Source organism: Phaseolus vulgaris, chromosome 3 (genome assembly GCF_051622355.1).
Source record: "Phaseolus vulgaris cultivar YP4 chromosome 3, ASM5162235v1, whole genome shotgun sequence".
Classification (NCBI taxonomy): Eukaryota; Viridiplantae; Streptophyta; class Magnoliopsida; order Fabales; family Fabaceae; genus Phaseolus; species Phaseolus vulgaris.
The window spans coordinates 36,158,466-36,181,000 of record NC_143500.1 but is presented as its reverse complement, the minus strand read 5'-3'; the positions used below and the strand labels follow the sequence as shown (position 1 = coordinate 36,181,000).

The window sequence follows — 22,535 nt, the reverse complement described above, 5'->3', positions numbered from 1 at the left end:
GAAATTTTATATTTTTTTCGAAAATTAAAAAATAAACAAGAATTTAAATAACTAACTAAAATAAAATCAATAAACTACATATTAAAACCTAAAGATAAAATAAAACAAAAACAAAACACTAAAATGAAAAAAATACTCAAAAAAGAAAAAAAATATAAATAAAATAAAAACTAAAAACAGAATAGAAGAAAACAATAAAAACAAGAAATAACGTACTTAAAAATAACAAATAAATACTAAGAATAAAATAAAAACAAATAAAACTGAAATAAAATAAAACAGAAGATTATAATAATAAAATACTAACCTACTTACTTAAAAGATACTACCTAACGTAACAATAAAAACTAAAACTAGTAATGATAAATAATTAAAACAAATAAATAAAAACTACCTAAACCTAAATAAAACTACGTAACTAAACCTAAAAAAACTAAAAGAAAATAAAATAAAAATAAAAATCTGAAAATAAATAGAAATAAATAAAAACAAAATAAGAATTAAAATAATAACAGTAAATCAGCAAATTAAAATAAAATCAAATAAAATAAAAAGAAATCTGTTTATAATAACACAAAATTAAAATAAATCAAAACAATTAAAATATTCACAATATTTAGGAAATTATACTCAACAAATCAAAAATTTGTTCTCCGACAACGACATCGAAAAGGAACCGTGAATTATCGAGTACAAAATTCGTTAAATATAACAACAGAACAATAAAAATAGTTTTGAAGTGATTGTTGTGACACTGATCAATAAAAAAAACAAACAAAGGATGAGTTGCTTCGGAAAAATAGGGATTAGGTTTCATCTCCCCACTCTCATGTATTTTGATTAGCATGTTACTATTAAGTTCTTTGATTCAAATTGATGCCCGTAGAAAATTCATTTATATCTATCTCTCGCATATAAAATTCTTAAAAAATTTTCCTAAATATCGATCTCTCGCATACTTATAAAAACAACTTAGAAATCACAATCAGACGTTAATGTCAATTAACATTTCAAGTCTATCTCTAGCACTCAAATATGTTAAGTATTGATGTTTAGGTTTGAACCCTAAAAATACCTCTCGGTCCGATTAAGATTCTCAATTTGTTGCAGAAAGTTAAAAATAAAACAACAATACTAATAATCAATCAAGAACTGAATATTAATATATAAGATATCATCTCAATACATAAGAGAGTTTGAGCAGATTACTCCCAAATCCAAAAGTGTAGAATTAGCCACGGATACTTTTAGCACCTTTCATTCTCCCAATTGGTTACAATTCACTCTATGGTGTTTTACTCTTAATCTGGCACACTAAGGTTGAGCCTCTAGCCCTCTATTTATCCTAGTTTTCTAGGGTTAGGTTGCTTCCAGTGTCGCGCTAATGGGCTAAATGATAAAACATAAAAAAAATGTCCAATCTTTCTTTACATCTTTTTCCATTCTGGGACCTTCCAGTTTTCTCTTTTTTCTCAAATTATTCTCCTTTACTCTAAATCTTCAATCCTCCATGTAAATATGCAATTAACACCAAATTTGGGAATAAAATGCTCTTATTCCAATAAAGCTCATAAAAAATGTAAAAAGGTATAAATTCATAAATTAAGGATTATTTTATATGTAAATTAGCAATAAATCCTCATAAGTGCCTATATTTTAATATGAAATATTACTGAAATTAGGCACTTATTAATCACCTAATCAAGTAATAAGATCAAGTGTTGGAAGCAAAATTGATTAGGGACGTATGTTTTAATTTTAAACTTGATTAGGGATGTATGAACTTTTGAACAACTATGTGTTGTAATTTTAAACTTGATTATATTCCTTTTTATCAAGAATTCCGATTTTTATCAAAAATTCCAATTTCTATTATTATGTATTATTTTTTTCTATGTATTTATAGAATTAAATTGAAATTCTCATTTTATCGAATATTTTAATTAACTTTTTTAAGAAAAAAGAAAGTTCCTATGAAACCACCTTGCATTTTCTCCCTCACCACACACTACCTAAATCCCTCAACCACCACGATTGAGACTTAAGATTTGATCCATTAGGTTTACCATAATCTAATTCGTATTTGGACCTAATATTGTCTCTCCATTTTCCACTAACCTTCGTCTCCAACCGCCACTGCCATTTTGCTAAAAGAGCATTATTAAATTTCCCAATATATACCCAAATTCCCTTCCTCCTTTAACTTGCACAATTTATCCAAACACACCCAAACTATGGTTTTGTTATTCCTGTCCTAACCCCATATGAACTTTTTCTGAATATTTATGATAAATTGATAGACAAAAATGAGATACTTAAAGTAGGACAAATAAAAGAGGGGAGGAAATTAAACACAAACTTAATAAGGCAAATTATGTCAGCCAAAGTTAAATATCTATCTTTCCATGCATTAAGTTTACTCCAAATTGTGTCCACAAGAGGTGACAAAAAATATTTTCTCCTAGGATTCTCATCCACTATTAAACCTAAGTATTTAAATGGTATATCCTCTGCACACACTTTAAAGTATTAGAAAAGCTATCTACTACACATTATTTACCCCAATTACAACAATCATTGACTTATGAAAATTGATCTTCAATCCAGAAGCTAACTCATAACATCTGAGAGTAACTCTTTAATGGTTAAAATATTTTGATGGTTATCATTACACATGAATAAGGTATCGTTCACAAATTATAGAACACAAGTCTCTACCTCAAGCCTACCTACTCTCAAGTCTTGGAGAAACATCTTCTTGACAGTTTGTCTCACTAAATCAAACAACCCCTAAGCTATAGTTAAAAATAGAGGGCGCTAAGGGGGTCCCCCTGTCTCAATCCCTGAGATGGTTTGAATTTTGTTGTTGGACTTCCATTGATTAGAATTGATATAGAGGCCAATTTCAAGCAACCTTTGACCCAATCAATCCATTTCTCATTAAAACAAAATTTATTCATCATATGATACAATAAATCTCATCTAATATAATCATGTCTTTTCATAATCTATCTTGATATATACTTCATTTAAAAATCTATTATGATTGTACTTGGTATACCACTACAAGAAAAACATGAAATAGAAACAAAATTTAGATACCAAAAATAATTAGTTGCTATAGTAACTAAATAAGAGACCATTTTATAAACTAAAAAAATATTGGTTTCTACATTAGTTTCTATTATTGTTAAATGGTTTCTAAGTTGGTATCTAATTAGCTACCAAGATTTTAACTACCAATTATTTAGTTTTTAAATTTGGTAGCAAAAACTTTGGTTGCTAATTAGATACCAATTTAGAAACCATTTAACAATAATAGAAACCAATTTTTTTTTAGTTTCTACAATGGTCTCTAATTTAGTCATTATAGCAATTAATTATTTTTTGTCTCTAAAAATTGGTTTCTATTTCATAATTTTGTTGTAGTGTACAAAATATGCATATGTAAATTTTCAAGAGTTAAACTTAAAATAATTATGATAATAGATCTTATTACATTTTAGATTAATGTAAGTATGTTTGTACATATTACTTTTAAAATGTTCTTATTTTACAAACTCTCTAGTTAATATTAACATACACATTAATGTATAATGGCACTATAGTAAGATAAAAATATACTAAAATGATATAATTTGTGTATGTTCTTTTTTATGAAAATAGGTAAAAAAAATGTAAAAATATTCATATACACACTTTTAATTTTGTTTTTACAAAAGTTATGTTTATTTTTTTAATAAAAGTTTTGTTTATGTGCATGATTTTTTTAATTTTTTTATATAAGTCATTCTTCTATACATAAAATTTTAATTTTTTTTTTATAGAAGTTGTATTTTCATTAATGGATGATTTTGATTTTTTTTTATACAAAAGTTCACTATTAAAAGATATTAAAAATATAAATTGTGTTTATGTGCATACTTTCTATTTTTTTTTATATAAGCCATGCTTTATACACAAAATTTGACTTCTTTTGAATAGAAGTTGTATTTTCATTAGTGATTTAAATTTTATTTTTATACATAAGTTGAATACTATAAAATATAAAAAAAAAATATAAGTAGTATAAAAAATAGAAATTATGCATGGAAGTGTGACATCTGTTAGAAAGAAAATTATAAATTATATAAACATAATTTTGTAAAAATAAATAAAATAATAAAAATTGTACCCGTAAGTTCAGCTTCTTGACATGTCCTTAAAAATAATTAATACTAAAATTGTGCATAGAAATATGATTTATCCATTTTAAAGTGATGTTTTGAAACATCACTTATTCATATTAATATCTTTAAAATTTTACTCAATTTTATAGAAATATTATAAAATTGTCCTATTTTAACAAATTTTAGCTAACTGAGTGTCATTAAGTATTTCAACTTAGATACGTATTAAGTTAAAAATAAATGCAAATAAATAAAGAAATGATTATATGGTGTTTTATTCAAATTTAAATTTTATTTTATTAATGAAAATATATTTTGAAAGTTTCACAATTAATTTTATTTTTTTCATTTGAGTTTATTTTAATTATACTTGTTTTTTTATTATTATAAATTTCATATGTATTAAATTATTTATAGAGAATCATTTAATTGGTATAATAGACTTCCAGCTAGTCTACTTTTAGAATTCTTTATGAATAGGTATAGTCTACCTATATGAGTTTTGGTCTAGTCCCCCCATATTTTTGTATTTTCTTTCTTTTTTCTTTTTTTGTTAATAATATTTTTTTTTCATATGATGGCAAATGATTGTTGTTACTTGAGGTGTCAGCCTAGCTAAGATGTCAAGTTGCATAGTGATGCCTAACCTGAAAACTTTTTATAAAAAAAAAGTTATTATTAAATTTATTAATCTTAATATACTCTCACTGTGATGAAAACAATGAAATAAAAAGTGTAATGCTTAAATTAAATAATATATTATTAATAATAAAATAAATAAATATTTCAGTATTTATAATGTTAGAAATACTAAAAAAAATGTTGTAAATGATATAATAGTCAAAACAAATAGTGTAAGACAAAATCCTTTAAATATAATAATAAAATAAAATGAATTTATTATCTATATATCATCATCAATATCTTATCAATAAAAAGATGAAAAATATAAGATCCTATATTACAGGAATAAGGTAAAAATAATAAAGTGATACCTCATCAAATTAAAAGGCGAGTAATCAAATTAATGACATAGACTATTTTAAATAAAGTTTAATTAATGATAACACAACTTTCTTTCTCACAGTAATTGAATTAATTTGTATGTAAATTTTGTACCATAATTAAGTCAATCTCAATTAAAATATATAATTTTTATGGTAGGTAATTCAATTAATTTACAAAACATAACAGTTTAGAAAGTAGTTTATTAAGAATGGAATTACCTTTTTGTTTTATATTATAAAAATACAAAACATAGTTATATTTTTATCTTGTAAAGGAATACAAAAGGAAAGTTCAGCGAGATTTACAATAAACAAGAAGAAGAATGGAGTTAGACAAACAACAAGGTTCGGTAAGGAAAAATACTTCTTAAAAAGAAAAAAAAAATGTAATTAACTTTTTTATAAATTTAAAATTTGTCCAAATTTTTTTTTAAAAAAAAACATATTTTTAATATATATATATATATATATATATATAATAATTTTAATTTATATAAAATTTTATTTTGTTTTTTATTTTTTAAAAAACTCATTCAAACATATTTTTAAATATGTGTTGACTCGAAAGTAAATTAGACAAACAAGAAATGTGAAATTTAATATTCAATTCAGAATGTAGTATTTAATATGAATAAAAAAGAGTTATAACTTATAATCCTTAATTATCACATACTAGAATACACCAGCATTTCCCAAATTGACATGGTTAACACGCACGCAGCAGAGAGAAAGAAAAAAAGTGAAAAAAAGGGTAATGAATGATGTGTTGAAATTAAAATCATATTTTGAATTGTAAAGTGATATATGTCTGGATAGAAAGCCAACTCAACGGTCAAGGTGATTTCATTTTACCTTTCATGGCTTCCTGTCAAATCATCCATCATTATATTAAGTAATATGTAAAGTGTAATGATTGGAGAAAGCAACGATCACCCTTAAATACTCTTGTTTTGTTGTTTTTAATTTTGTTAGCTTTACCTAACCAAAAAGTACTATTGACCACATAAGGATGGAATGGGATATGAAACCAAGAATCTCCATGTGCCCATAATGCTAAGAGAATTTTATGTGTAATAGAATCTTAGGCAATTTGCTTCTACTTCTTGCTTATCTCATACAGTCTCACTGCAGGAACTAAGAAGAACCCAAAAAGTAAAAGGACTAAAGAAAAAAAGAGAGTAAAGGTTACAAAAATATAGATAAACTCTCTCTTTCCTTTTTTTTAACTTTTTTTTTTTACTTTTATTTTAAAGAGTAGTCCCAAAAAGCTTGTTCTTTACTGCTACGTACTACTACATACAAAATCAAAATCATCTGTGTGCATTTGAGCTAGAATTGAGCCTCCTAACAAATCGCCCCTGCCACATCACAAACAAGTTAGACTTGTTACCTCAATGTGTCTGTCAAACATAAATGAAACCATAATTCATGATTTAATTTGTTCAGAAAACCATCCAGTTATCCCTTTCTCGTTTTTTAGTTTGGTTTTGGTACGAAATTGTCGTCCTAGTTAGGCCACCTTGTTCAACCAACCATCATCACATTAGAATTATAGTGTCCAATAAAAATGAAGGCCGACCAAATCTGTTGTTGACACAGGAATATATATATATATATATACACACATGTTTTTTTTAAATACGATACAAGAATGTAGAGCAGACATGTTTTATTTTATATATGGAGAGAGAGAGAGAGTAGAATAATCTGACGAAAGAATCTAAAGAGAATATTGTGATAGGAATGAAAAGTGGAGGAGATGCATGCGTGAGGAGCTGTTGATATATGAAATTAAGAACATAAACCTAAACATTGGAATTGGAAGCATTGGCAATGGAGTGGCAGTGGGAGGGTATCAAACTAAGGTGAAATAGATAGATCCTCAAAAGTTGGACAAAGTGACCAACCACAGTAACGGGGTCCACTCTCCATAACAAAAATAAACTGTGACGCACGCACCAACCTCAGTATCCAAAATTATCATCACCAAATCATAAAGCACATTTCCTCTTTTCTTTAAAATCAAAATTCTCCAAGTGTCCTCAACTCAGTCGTACCTTCATTCTGGGGCGTCGATCTGCGTTGACCTTCCTCACCTGGTATCTGATCTTCTTCGAGAACAGCCTCGTTCGCCGTTTCTCTTTGTAGCGCTGCACGCTAGCTTCTCTCACTCCGCCATTGTCCCACCACAAATCAATTTGTGACAGCCGCGCCTGCCTCCCACAACACCAAAACACAAATTCCGTTTATTATTCACTACCATCTACAATCTACAGGCTACCACCACCATCACAAAATTTAATAATGCAAGACAAATATAACTACAACTATTAATAATAGATGAAAATGGTAGCAGCACACCACAAACACATGCTTTTGCTTCTAACCTTTATACCCAAATTCATATTGAAATTGAAATCTATTAAATATTTTACTTTTAAAGCATCACGGTGAAAAGTAAAGTAAAGTAAAGAGGAACTAAGCAAGAGATGCATGAAATACTTTACTACTTCAGTTTTGAAAAGTTGGATTACCATACCCCACGTGATTAAAAATGCTAACAGTGGAGTCAATCTCCAAACTTTCTAAGATTGAATTTTAAAAAGATTAGATTAAAATAAAGCTTCTTGCTAAACACGCTGTTATTTCCTCGTAAATCTCGCAATCAACAGAGTAGTGGCTACTGTTACTTAATGGAACTTACAGTGACGTCAGCTTCCGGCAAGTCGGCCAGGGGGCTATCGTCGGAGAACGGTATCCCACGGTCGGACCAAGCGCTCCGAACGTCGTCGTAATTCAATTTCAACATCAAACCTTGTTTCGGTTTGGGCAATTCCACGTTCTTCAACTCCACTACGACCGGTTTCTCCGTCGCCGCAATCGCTGCCACCTTCTTCTTCTTCATCTTCTTCTCGGCGGTCACCGGAGGAGGCTTGGCGTTAATTTTGGGCGATATTTGAAGAATATCAACGACCGGAAAATTCCACCAGTTTCCGTCGTCGACGTGTCGGAGAGCGCTGACACGGGGTCTGGGGAAGTCGGATTTCCCGCCAAAAGGCATTATCCAGGGAAAGTTACTGACGGCGTCGTTTGAGACATCTTGCACCCTGCTCCCCATGATGCTATCGATCCCTTCTTCGATTTCCTCGTCGAGAATCGATTCCGCATCGAGGCTCTCTTCGCAATCGTCGTTCAATTCTAGGTAATTGAAATTCACTACAGAGCTTATCTCCCCGGGGCTCCCACACGCCTTCTCCTGCACGCTCACCTCTTTGGGCCTCTCCAAGGGCTTCGGGCCCGGTTGGTCCAGAAGGAAACACGACGACGACCCGTCCAAAACCCTGAATGGCAACAACAGCTCCGAAGAGTCATAATCAAAATTCTCCGACGCGGGCTTTGCGAATTTGCCCTGCGTTTTGAGGTTCTTCGTGGAGAAGAGGTTGGGGTAGGCGGTGGAGAGAAGCGCCGCGGCTTCATTGTAGGTTTGGTTGGGTCGCTTTCGAGGCGTTCTGGGTTTCTTCGTGGAGATTGCGAGGGCCGAATTGCTGGATTCGGAGATTGTTGAAGAAGGTGAAGAAGAGGTGTGTGAGGTTCTGGTGGAAGAAGATGAAGATTTAACAAATTCGAAATCGAACCCGTAGGTTCTTCCTCCAGCTCCGGTCAAACACGAAGACATTATTTGTATGTGTGGCTCAATTTGTTCAGAATTGAAGAGGCTTGGAGTTGAACATAGGTTTGTTTTTTTTATTTTTCCGAAGGGGGCGCAAAACCCTAAACCCAAAAGGTACAAACAACAAAATCTTTTGCCTTATTAAAAAAAAGGAAATGAAGAAAAGGCCAACAAGAGGTTTTGGGAATATTAGAGTGGAAGAAAGAAATGGAACAGAGGAGAGGAGAGGAAAAATATAAATGTGAGAGTTGGTAATTTACTAGTGAGTCTGCTAAAAGGTTGAGGTAGGATAGGAAAAGCAGGAGTGTATAAACAGGGCATTCATTGATTGATGGATTCCGAAACCCGAAAAGAGGAACCGAATTTGGTGTTGGATAAGGAAAAGGAAGTACTGTTGTTGGTGTGAATAAGGGAAAGCTGGCCAATAAAAAGGGATTGAAGTGTATGAAAGGTGAGTAGTGTTAAATTCAGCAACAGAGAGAGAAAGAGAAAGGAGACAGGGCAGAGGGTCACGAGCCGAAGCAGATAAAAGGCAAAGAACCGTTGGGGTCCCTGTATCTATAGGCAATTTGCAGGGGTATAAGCCCACCGACTGTGTCACTTACTCGGAGAGAGAAAGAGAGAAAGAGAGAGAGGTTGGGGAATTCTGAGGGAGTGAGTGTTGACACTTGCAGTGGAGGAGCTGGAGCATTGGAGACGAGAACAACGAAGGAAGAGACAATGCTCAGTTTCCCTGCTGTTCCTATTGTGGGGACCATTATTATGAACCTCCTATTTCTCTCTTTTACCACTTCAATTATTTTACCTTCTTTTACTATAATATCCCTCTCCTCCTTCATCTTTTTCTTACTTTTTCATTTTAACATTACTCAATAATCATTTTTCATTCTACTCATTTCATAAAACCAAAACTTATTTATTGGAAATAGTAAAAAAAAAACAAGGTCTGGAGTGAGTGGATGTGAGCCGGCCATTACTTAACTACTACTATTATTTGCATTAAAATGAAACAATTTATTGAAAACTGGTAAACAATATCTTTTGGTTGTCTCTTTAGAAGAAAAGGAATATATATATGATTTGTTTGTTGTTGGTGATGTTTTTACTAGGAGGTAGGGCAATATGGTAATTGGGTAATGAAAATCTTACTAAGTATGGCCGTGACAGACAGACGTGGATGTGTAGGTACAGGATTATTCCGTTTCCATACCTTACCTGCTGCAAAAGCTAATTTTGGGTATATGAAAAAAAGGCTCTTATCTGGTGACGTGGCAGGATTTGATTGGAGAGGTAAGATTTTCTGGCTTACGTGGCCTACCTTTTATGGCTAAGCTGGTGCACAGTTTTTCACGTGTCTGGAGAAAAGAGGTAAGGTTTTGGATGTGTTGTGAGAGGAAACAGATTCCAACAGTTTTGGTGTCTTGTGCGTTCCATCTGTGGCACTTAAACGCGCTACGTCCCCTTATTACGTTCATTAACTTCTCTCATTGCAATTACCAATTCAAAATCTTCTCTCTTTTTCTTTCACTTGTGCTCTCTATGCGCCCAAGTGTCCATTTTTTCATGCTTCCTCATCAGATATTTATTCAGACACATTCCAGTAACATCCACTTTCCTCGTATACGCAATTTCTCAAATATCTCATCTTACTCACAGTTTTTTACTGACTCCAAACCAACAGAAAACATAAAAGAAATCAAATATATATTTTAATTCATATTCAACAAGTAGATTTGTTTTAAATCAAATGTGATATGTCACTACATATTAGGATGCAATTTTCCTAATAACGAATAATATTTAAATAATTATAATATTATATTAAAAAATCTAAATTTAATTTAATTTTATAAAATAAGTTTATAATATGAATTTTCACTCACTTATATATTTAAATAAATTAAATAAAAATATATTAATCTTAAATTAGTTTTCGTTTTAGTTGATAAATTTATACTTTGTATTTGCAAATATTTTAACATACTCTTTTTTTTATTCAACTATTTAAAATTATATTTCTTATAGAGAGCAAAATAGTACAACTCAATTCAATTTAATATATATTTTTAAAATAAAAATAATAAGTATGAAACTACTAAAGTCGTAATTAATTTTTTTTTTCATGACTTAATTATGTTAACGAATTCCTTTTATATATATTAGAATATAACATTTTCACATTCGTTCTTTCGGAAATTATAATATAGCGCCTAATGTTATTATTAACATATCTATAATATTTCTTAACCAATTTTGAATGAGTGTTTTAAAAAGAATAATTTCTGATTTTTTTTATTGATTAACATAAAAGAAATATTTTATTTATTATTCCTTACAATCTATCTCAAAATATAGATATATTTTCAAAATTTATTGACTTAGTATGTATTATTGTTTATCTCATAAACCAACTCGGTCTAGAAGAACTTTTAATAAATTTGGATCTAAGAAATTAAACTTACTATTATGTATTTTATTTTATTTTAAATAATTATGTATCAATTTCATTTATCTTAAAATATGTTGTAAAACATACTTCATAATAACAGATTTTGACCTTCAAACAAATCAAAATACTACTATCTTAACGCATTAAATAAAAATTTCGAGTTTAATTAATAGAAGAATTGCCTATATAATTATTACAGTATCACGTAACCCTTTAATATTTAAATAATTAATTACCAACAAACGGGTCCACATTCAACACTATGGGTGCAATTGTCCCCACTATAGCTTTTTAGTTCATGTACAAATTCTTAATCACTCTAATATATATATATATATATATATATATATATATATATATAATCAATACAATAATAAAATTTTTATTAAATATTATATTATTTAATATCTTCCAATTGAATCATGTTTCTTTAAAACTCATTATTAAGTTAAAATTAATTTCACATATACTATATAAAAATTTTATAATAGTTTAAAATTTTATTTAGATAGATTAAAATCAACGTAAAATGTAAGATTATTTTCTATATTTAATACAAATATTTTAAAAAATAAAGGTTAAAACTTTAATTAAAATTTAGTATATAAATTATAACTTTAACTATTTGATAATTTATTTATAAATATGATCATCTTTAAACTTTTTTTTCATCAATTTTTTTTATAAAGTTTTAAGTTTATTTCTAGTATTTTTTCCAATTAAAAGGTGGATATTAGAAAACATCAAAGTAAATGATACGGATGTTCGATGTGTAATTTAACTTATTCTTTTAATTAAATACATATGAACCAAACCAAAAAAAATAGATGCGTTTAGTTTTGTTTCATTTAAACATAAAAAAAATCTAAATCTAAATCAAACTAAACTAATTTTGCGGTTTGATTTGGATTGATTATGATGTTTCTAATTTGTAGTTCTATTTTCCTTTTGTGTTTTGAGGTGGCCAATTTTTTTCGTATTTAAAAAATAATTATACGATGTAAAACACTTTCTTTATTAAGAAAGGTTATTCACTTGAATCAAACGTTTAGAGTTAGGTTAAAAATTATAGTTAGTAATTATGGTATAATTATTTTTAGTTAAGAGTGTAGTGACCTAAGTTCAAATAATAAAAATATTTGAAAAAGTAATATTTTTCAAAAAAAAAAAAAATTTCAAACACATACAATACTTTATTTTTTATAAAATAAATATGTCTCAAAACTAAAAAATGTGTTCTCATTCACAATCATATAACACACTAACCAACAAGAATAGCAAATCAACTATCAACTTTGATAATAGGGAATGAGATTTAACATTTTATAATTTTGTTAGATGAAATATGTAGTATTTGTCAAAATTATACCAAGTGTTTTAGTATGGTGTTTAATGCAAAACTGAAATACAATGTACTTAACAAGTTAATAATATGTTATAATTCACATTACAATTTTTTTGACAACGATAATTCAGGTTGAGATATGAACTGATCTAGACACATTAGATTTTTTTTTCTCTTCAACATGCGTCTCTCATATATGGTGAAATAACAGGTAATATATTGTTATTTAAATAATTTATTTTGCTTCAGATTAGCTTTGAAGTGTCAAATTGAAAACCAAATTGAATTGCTTGAATAGATTTTCAATTATATGTTTATATCACTTTGGTTCTAAACACCCATAAATAGGACAATGACCCAAATAGTTTATCTTGTTGAGTAAGTTTTCTTTCCCTTAGATTTATAGTTCTCTTTTTCTAGTGATGCTTGTATGTGTGAAGTTTTGTGTTCGTATATGAAATTTAAGCATAATAAATTAATATTTTTTAGTCTAAGTTGATAGTAATATGTTTGGTTTGTGAATCATTATTCCCATAATCAAGTTAGGACATTTCCAATTTTGTCTAACTTTTGAGATCAAATTCGTAGTTAGTTCATAAATAGAGACAAGTGGAGTTGATTAATTTGCATCTAGTCATTTAATTTTGATTTGGATATGATAAAGTGAATTAATGTTGATAATTGTAGCAAAGTTAGTTTAATTGAGTGGAAATTCGATGAAGTTACACCATTGTTTATTAAATATGTGTTAAATTGGACAAGAGATTTGAGGTAGTCAATTTGAGTTATAAATGGTTTATTTGAAATGTGAAAAGTAAAATAAGTGTGTTATTTATTATTGATTTAGGCGATATAAAGGTTAAAAGTGATTAAAATTACTTACCTTGAATTTTAGTCTCTTTATCAATTTTGTTTTTCTATTGTTTTTTCCTCAAGTCAAAATGAGAGCGAGATAAATCTCTTTTATTTTATATATTTGTACTCAAGCAAACACTCAAGCGAAAATCACCTAATGCAAGGTACAATTAATTGTATAATTAATGGCTATGTGTTGTCTATAAGCGGATGCATGACAAACATAACGTTATATAATATATGTAAATATTTATATAATATAGTGGCCTAGTATAAATGTGTGAGGGATATCTAGGATAATATCAATATTAAACACGAAACTCAATACAAAAAAGAGGTATCCTAATTTTATTGATTATATATTAAGGTATCATGTAGTGAAAAGTAGAAAGAGTAGGGATGGAAATAAGACGAGATGATGCAAGTTTGACTATACTCTTCCCCGTCCTCGAAGTAAAATTCACACCCATCTTCATCTTTATCCCACTAGGTATGAAATTTGTGTCTTATTGATAAGTGTCTAATTTCAGTAATATTTCATATTAAAATATAGACACTTATAAGTATTAATTGCTAAAGTTCATATAAAATGATCCCTAATTTATGAACTTATACCTTTTTACATTTGTTATGATCTTTATTTGAATAAGAGCATTTTATTCCCATATTTGACGTTAATTGCGAGTATCTAGGGAAGAATGGAAATTTGTGTTGAAGATGGATGAAGCTTCTTCTCTACCTAATCTTAGTGTGTTTGATGTAGAAAATAACTAGTTTGCTTTGAAGATTGTAATGTGTTTTAGATGATCTTGTTCTTAGGCTAGTGTGTGTTTAAGGTTGCTTTTTGCTACATGATCTATCCTAGATACCTAATCAAGGTAGTAAGATCAAGCACATAAAGTGATGAAATGGTTTTCAAAAAGCTTTTTAGAGTTTTCTAAAAAATCAGGATACTGCACAAAAATAAATTTGTTTGCTTGAAAAACAATAGATTTATTTTTCTTCTGCTAAAAGGATTTTCGAAATTCTGTTAGGGCACCAAAGGTACAACTCAGTCAATTATTTCAGTTAGCTGAGTTGGCAGTTTTCCTAAAATAAATTTGTTTGTTTTTAAACTGAATCTGTTGTTTTCATAACAACTTTTCAACTGTTTTTTGAAAAGTAGTTAGAAATTGTTTTCTATATAAAGAAAAGCTTCTCTCACATGAAAAGGTGTTGAGCAATCACGATTTTAGCAGAGGTTAAACACTTCTGTGTGAGAAGAAAGATCGAATTGAGTTTTTGAAAGGTTTTCCAAAGGGATCTTCAAGTGTGCTTGTTCTAGGGAAACCTTGATCTTGGTGAAGGTGCTGGTATTGTTTTGCTGCAATAGGGACAACTGGATTTTGTTCTTGCATCTTCTTTCAGGTGTTATCTTTCCTTTATTCTTTCTTGTAAAAGGTGTAAGTGTTAGTCACTTTTTTATAGGGTTTCTTGGAGTGCAAGGTGTACTGAAATAGGGTGTTTCAGCTGAGTTTGTAGTGTTCTTGTAGGTTTCAAGAACTGCTGTGTTGTAATTGTTTGGAATTGGTTTTTAGTGTATTTCACCTTGGAGTGAGGTGAAACTGGATGTAGCTCTTTATGAGTGAACCAGTATAAACCGTGCTTGCATAAATCTTCTCATCCATGCACTCGTTTCTGGTTTCTGTTTAATTTTTCAAGAACGAAATCTGTTTACTTCAAATTAAATCTGTTAATTCTGGGCTTAATAAAAATTGTTCTTCTTGACCGGGGAAAGTTTTTCAATCATAAGCAAAGCTTTTGAACATAAGTTTGTAATTGGTTTAAGGACGAATAGTTTTCTTCACTAAAGCCTTGATAAAGATTCATTGTCTTTGAAGCCTTGTGTTGAACATTTGTGATTGTTCTTTTGGCAAATTTTGTGTTCTTCAAAACTGTTAAGAGTGAACCAATCTGGTGTTGCTTTTGTCATTGTTTGATCTTAATCCTAATCTGGATATGTTCTGTTTGTGTTAAAGTGGTTTAAAGAATCAATCTGTTCATTCTAAAAAGAATATGTTATTTTTCTTCGGTTAAACTGTAAAACAGTTTGAGTTTGCGAAAAATTTATAACTTCAATTCACCCCTCCCCTCTTGAACTTAGACACTAATAAACCCAACAATTTGGACTAAAGAGGAATGTGTAAGCCAAAAGGAGAAAGTTGGAAGGCCCAGAACGCACAAAAAGTCCAACTCAACAGCGAAGTATCTCGCTTGAGCGAGAATGCTCTAGTGAAATATTTCAGAAATCAATGCCTTTCTCACTCAAGTGAGATATTCTCGTTCAAGCGAGATATTCTCGCTCAAGCGAGAATGCGTCAGACAGATTGACCATTTTATGTTTTTATTAGTAAGCCCATCAACAAGACGTAGGAAATCACCTAACCCTAGCAAATTAGGTTAAATAGGAGGCTAAAGACACAACCCTAGTGTGCCAGATTGAGAGGAAAACACCATTGAGTGATTTGTAGCCAATTAGGAGAATGGAAGGTGCTAGAAGTATGCATGGCTAGTTCTACTCTTTGCGTTTGGGAGTAATCTGTTTGAATTCTTATGTATTGAGGTGATATTTAAATATGATATCATATTTTGTTTTTGATTGATTATTGATTTTGTTGTTTTGCTTCTAAATAGTTGTGACATGTTTGAGAATCTTAAATCTGTTTGGAAAGTATTTTTAGGATTTTTACCTAAACAACAATACTTAACATATTTGAGTGTTAGGAATAAACTTGAAATGTTAATTGTTATTAACGTCTGAGCGTGATTATAAGTTGTTTTTATAAATATGCGAGAAATCAATATTAAGGAAATATTCTTAATAATTTTATATGCGATGAATTGATATACATGATTTTTCTACGGGCATCAATTTCAATCAAAGAACATAATGTTAACATGTTAATCAAAATACATAGGAGTGAGAAAAGAATAAACCTAATCCTTATTTTTCCAACTTGAAACAACCAATTCTTTGTCTGTTTTCTAATTAATTATAACCAACCCAATCACTTTCAACACACTTTTTATTATTCTGTTTTATATTTAGAGAGTACTGTACTTGAAAATTCAATGTTCCTTGTGGGATCGATATTCATCCTTAGGGACAAATTATTACTTCTGACAACGTGATGCACTTGTTGTAGAAAGTCATCACTTATCCTCGTTCTCATCAAATAAGAGTTATACATGTACTCTCCTTTCACAATTGCAAACATTGCTTAAATAACTTTTCACAAAAATTATAGCAAAAGAAATGAACATGATATAATCATATGTTAAAAAGACACATATTTTATTTTTCTTGATTTCAAATATCAAAGAATAAATCATAGTTGCATATATATCAAAATAAAGCACCAAATAACAATGGAATAAATATAAAGTAATATGGAAAATTATACATAATTACAACTACAATATCTATTATTTTTGCAAATATTAAAAAGGAAAATACCACATGGTTGGTATTGAATAAGTCGAAATGCTAAGAGAAATAATGAAAATTTACGTAACAAAATAATTATTCGTCAAATGAAATGAATTTAAGAACTAAAGTGAAAAGAAAAGATAAGTTTTATAAGTTACGAATAAACTAAAAGTTTGCACAATTGAACACTAGAAGTTTAGAGTTAGATGAGTGAATTTGGTGAATGTCAAACAAGTTGACTATGAAAAATCGAGGAGCAAAAGAAATGTTCTTCAAATGAAATGAAGATAAGGACTAAAGAAAATATTAAATATTTGAAATTTAAAATAAACAATTGATGTTTTTGTAATTTAAAATAGGAACAAGTGTGAGGATGAGGTAAATATTAAAATATCGATCAATACAATACTTCTAATGAGTTAAGACATAGTTTTTCAAGTTGTTATACTAGGGACAATCAATACTTAATATGGGAGGTTTGGATCAAGTGAGTCGCAAGTTTATCTACCTCCTACCCAAAAACTTAAGATAATGCATTTGTGAGTATTTTTCTTTATATATTTTACTCATCTCACTACTCAATGTGGAACTTTCAACTGCATACTTTAATTTCTCTCATCTTTCCCTCAAGTGTGAGTCCTTACCACATATTGCAAGCTTCTTCTCAAAATTCAAGTATTTTGTCCACGAGTCCCCTACTCGTATAACACTTCCCATAAACGACATCCATTGATGTGTTATTTGAATGGAAATACAGAAAATAATTGATACATAACAAAATAGATTGAGATTCAACGAGTCATAAATTAACTACTGAAAATATATTAATTAAATAATATATTAATATTTATTTATTTATGATATATATATATAAATCATATAGATAATAATAAAATAATAATCATTATTATTATTTTTAATTTACCTTTCACTATATGTAAGCTTTAATAATGATATATAGAAAAAAAAAATCTCATACTAAAAGGTATTTAAAGTTTCGTTATTTCATATGTATTGTGCATATACATATTTAATGTACTCTACAAAGAAAATTATTAAATATAAAATAAATTTAAAAATAAAAAAATTAATTACTATATTAATTAAATTAAATACTATTTTATAAATTAAAAAAATTATTAGTATTTTGAGTAGTTTTTATTATTAATAAAATTTTTAAGTTAATTTTTAAATTATATTTAATTAACTAGTATTAAAATTATTTTATAAATTTTATTAATAATAAAAACTATTTTAGATACTAATAATTTTGTTAAATTTTAAAATAATCTAAAATTTAATTAATATAGTGACTAATTATTTTTTATCACTAAAACTAATTTTTATTTAATAATTTTTTTATAGATAATCAAATTTATAATTTATTTGTTTATTATCAAATTTCTTTATTTCAAAGTGACGTCATAAAGTTGGAAAAAATTAATATTTTATTGAATTGCACAAACAAAACTTATTTTTTACAAAAATATATAAATGTGTAAGATTTTCCTCCCTTCTATGTAATTTTTTTTATATATAATTGTTAAAAGGATTGATTGCATACACCTTTCTCTTTATTTAAATCTAGGAGTGGAATGTCCTTTTCTGATTAAGATATTTGGAAGAAAAATATCTGATTGTATATTTGCTGTCGAAACTAATATTTTTCAAACAAAATTATATTCATTTTATATATTTTATAAATATTTCCAAATCTTCTTATTTTACTAATAAAATTAAGAAATCATTTTCAACAGATTTTTTCATGATACACTTTCTCACATATATTACTATACAAATTATTAAATCCTGTCAATTACTCTTAAAATAGTTACATACAATTATAATTACTATAATATAACTATTTTTTCACTGTTTAAATTACAACAAAATTTTCGGTTGGATTTCACAGCCACAATTTTTGGGTTGAATCCATAATATATTTGTATAAACATACATGAATGAAAAAATAAACATTATGTGTTTAAAAAAACATAAGTAGAGTTTCATAAAAAAAACAGAAGAGTAGAATAATTCCAAAGAAAATTATTTGAAATAGGTAATCATGTGACAGAGTGAGAGTTGATATTTGGCAGCATCTTATCGTAGTAAGGGAGTGACTTGGAGAAGCCGTGGCCATTGAAATTGGATAAGCTATGAACCGTAAGATAATATAAGGTACAGATTTCATCGAAACATGTGATTCTACATGTGCCTCCCAACACCAATTAGTTTCATATGTTTTCAAAATATTATCCTCAACTTAAATATAATGCTTTTAATCACTGCATTGTATCTAGCCACACCTTAACATAATCTGATTTTGCAGACTTCACTCTTTTAATTTATTGTGCCACTATAAGAATGATACATTGAAATGACACTAATATCTTCATACTGTGTACAAACAACTCATACCGTAGATTGAAGTGAACACGTAACTACTAATTAATCTTAAAATATACAAACACACCAAACCTTATTAATTGTTTTTGTTTTTTTAACCCCTCCTCCCCCACCCAAAGTTTATACAAAATTGAAAAACCAGAACCAGAAGTTGCCGACAGATGAAGTTAATTTTGTAATCTGATCATTTGAAAAGTGAACGAATATTTTTGACAGAAAGGAGTGATATTAATTACTGGTTAGGTAAGTATGCATGGTTTGCAAATTGCATTGGAAGGTCCTTTGGGGCGAGTAGTGAGAAGAAAGGTATTTTAGTATAGAAGGAGAGCATTTTAGTAGCATGGTGTCACTGTCTTGCACAGAGAGCTAGTTGATCAACAAAACAAAGCAGATGCAAACAAAAAAGACACATATTGGGGACCATATATTCCATCCTTCACAACCATGGACGCAATCTTCATTCTTCCTTTAATCATATCACACATTTCACCTTCAAATCTTATATATTAAGAATTTGATTTTAATACTCAATTTTACAAATTTGTTTATGACGTAAGCCCTAAATTTTTATGCCAAAATGTATAAATTTATGTGTAAAATTATATATTATAATAATCTAATAATAAATATTATTAAATAGACTGATAAGTTCAAATAAACTTTTGTTGTTAAGATAGATTTTAAAATATTCTGTTATTATATTAATATAATAGTTCAATTTTAAATTTAACTAAATTTTATAAAACTGATTCATATATTAAATTTTACATTTATATATTATGTAAAATTGATAATTTGTATGTAGAAACAATGTAGTCTAGTGACGTATTTTAAATTAATTATAAAAATAATTTTAAACTCAATAAATTTATTATATTATAATTTGAATAATGAATTATATTATCAAAAATAACAACTAATTATATACAATAATTTGTGTTTTTTTTATGGAATACGAGTCTTATTTAAATAATTATATTAGTAAGATAAACTTTATAAAAAATAAAAAAACTGTTTAAATATTTGATGCAATCATATATACTCAGAACTTAAAAATCAGGATCTTTAATTGATTTATAATAACTTGTACTAGTTAATTCACTTCTTTAGTGTTAAAATATAAAACTTCTGGAAGTAAATTCAAGAATATACATTTATAACAAAATTTATAACAAATAGTTGCCAGAAAAGTTTATCTCAGAACATAAAAAAAATATCTTGAAACCATAATTTTTTTTTTCAAATTTAAAATTTGGAAAATAAACTATAAAAGTAAAAAAAAAAACATTTAAATGCATGTTTCTAGAAGTGTCAAATCTAATGTGAGTAAACTCCATTCTCAATTTAGTATGTAGATGGAGTTCAAACAACTTTGGTATGTCAAATTAACTTATTTAACTCAACTTTTTTTTAAAGTTGTTAATTTTCTTTTTATATATATATGATTATATATATTCTTAAGTTTGCTACATTTGTGTTCTCTGTTTTATTTAACTTTTTTTTAGTTTTTTTTTTCACTTAATGTGATGAATATGTTATTTAACATGAGCTTTTTATATGTATAAAAAACTTTCTCTTTTAACTTATTTCATTTTTCATTGAAATTAATATATTGTGATGTTGTCTTCTACTTTCTTTCGTACCATCCCAATGAAACATCAAGAACTCAATATGTATAACATTATAGGTAATTTTTATGCAAAAGAATTGGTAGTATATATAGGAAAAAGGGTGTGTACAAAAAGTAAGGCCTAACCTGTACTAGACATGTAGTTTCCAGTAATCTCTTTTCTACATTTGGGCCTGGAGATTGATTTTGGACTGGGCTAAAATTATCTAGGTCACTTTGAATTTGGGAGATAATTTAGAAATATAACTTAAACAATAAAAGTTCAAGATCATTTTAAATAAATCGTTCACAACTATAACTAACAATTGAACTATTTGTTTGAGACAAATTCTCCCCCCACCTCCTTACCTGCACCTACACTTCCATTTCTAATATCACATTTTAAAATACTTTCAGGTGCATTTGGTACTCTTAGGTCTCTCTTCTAGTCGTATCACTTTTATTATTCTTAAGTCACAGCGTTTGAGAGAGCAATTTCACCATTTGAACGTGTGTGAGGATTGACGAAAATATTTGTTATATTTGATGTTTTTTTAGTACAAATAAGTTTTTTAGTTTTGCATTCTATTCTTGTAACTTGTTAATTTTTTTTTGGGTTTTGTGCTTCTTAACAAAAAGAAAAGTGAACGAAAACATAATTCCAATAGTAAAAACACCACAAAACTTATCTCGATCATCAACGTTAACCATCATTAACCACAAACAACCACCACCACCTGAAAATGAAGAAGAAAACACTACACTTCACTATACTCTGTAAAAATATTGTTGAAATAAAAAAAGAGTATAAAAGTATATGGGAAGATATGGAAGTGAAGGAAAAATTTGCCTTTTAGTTTATTTTTCTATTTAATTTGTTTTTGTGAGGCAATTCTTTCAACTGATTTCAATTTCACCAAATCTATTTTAAATTAAGAGATAAATGTGTTTATGTTAAACACATTTTCATTAGGAAATTTAAAAGACTAATTGATCATTTTAAGGATTTAAAATGCTTCATGGTAAAATGGATGGTTTGGATTGAGAATTCTAATAGTAACTGAATTTTTCATTTTTACTAGGTATTTTAATAAATCTAATTGCTAGAATTCAAAATTCCATTCAAAATTAAAGAATATGAAATAATCCATAGATGTAACACCAGGGTAGCTAGCAAATTACCTTCAATTTTAAGTAATTCCTATAAGTTAAAAGTATAAGATTACAAATAAGGTCTATGGTATGAAAGTTCTCTACACATAAAAATAACTCTTTTTATGCATTTTTCTAACACTAGCATGATTTACCAATTTTTCATCTTATTCAACCACAATAATATTTGTTGTCATAGAAAATTCACTATAATAAACTAAATATAACTTTTTATTTTTCCTATAATTTCTTTTGCAATTATATATTGTTATTAATTGTCAAATTTTAGTTCTCAGAAATAGAAGTGTAAAATATGTTACAGATAAACATGTGGTGTTTTTTTATCTTGTGTTTGTTGTTGGGCTTAGACCTATATAGATAGCAAGTTTAGAAAGAAGAAAATC

The 22,535-nt window shown here is 28.0% G+C and overlaps 1 protein-coding gene across 1 annotated transcript; it reads right to left on the bottom strand.

Annotated features, from left to right (window-relative positions):
• Window positions 1-6,198: 6,198 nt before the first annotated feature.
• On the bottom strand, window positions 6,199-10,059 carry LOC137807261 (protein CHLOROPLAST IMPORT APPARATUS 2). The gene is made up of 3 exons (XM_068607789.2): window positions 7,881-10,059; window positions 7,234-7,389; window positions 6,199-6,534 (listed from the first exon to the last, which is right to left on the bottom strand). The coding sequence occupies exons 1-3, from the start codon at window positions 8,850-8,852 to the stop codon at window positions 6,487-6,489; spliced, it is 1,176 nt and encodes a 391-aa protein (XP_068463890.1). The 5' UTR covers window positions 8,853-10,059; the 3' UTR covers window positions 6,199-6,486.
• Between the last annotated feature and the right edge of the window lie 12,476 nt (window positions 10,060-22,535).

Coding starts and splice junctions, on each gene's coding strand:
- LOC137807261 (XM_068607789.2), bottom strand. CDS start 8,852: ATGTCTTCGTGTTTGACCGGAGCTGGAGGAAGAACCTACGGGTTCGAT. Junction 7,390..7,880: donor TGCCGGAAGCTGACGTCACT/GTAAGTTCCATT, acceptor TGTGGGAGGCAG/GCGCGGCTGTCACAAATTGA. Junction 6,535..7,233: donor ATCGACGCCCCAGAATGAAG/GTACGACTGAGT, acceptor GTGATGTGGCAG/GGGCGATTTGTTAGGAGGCT.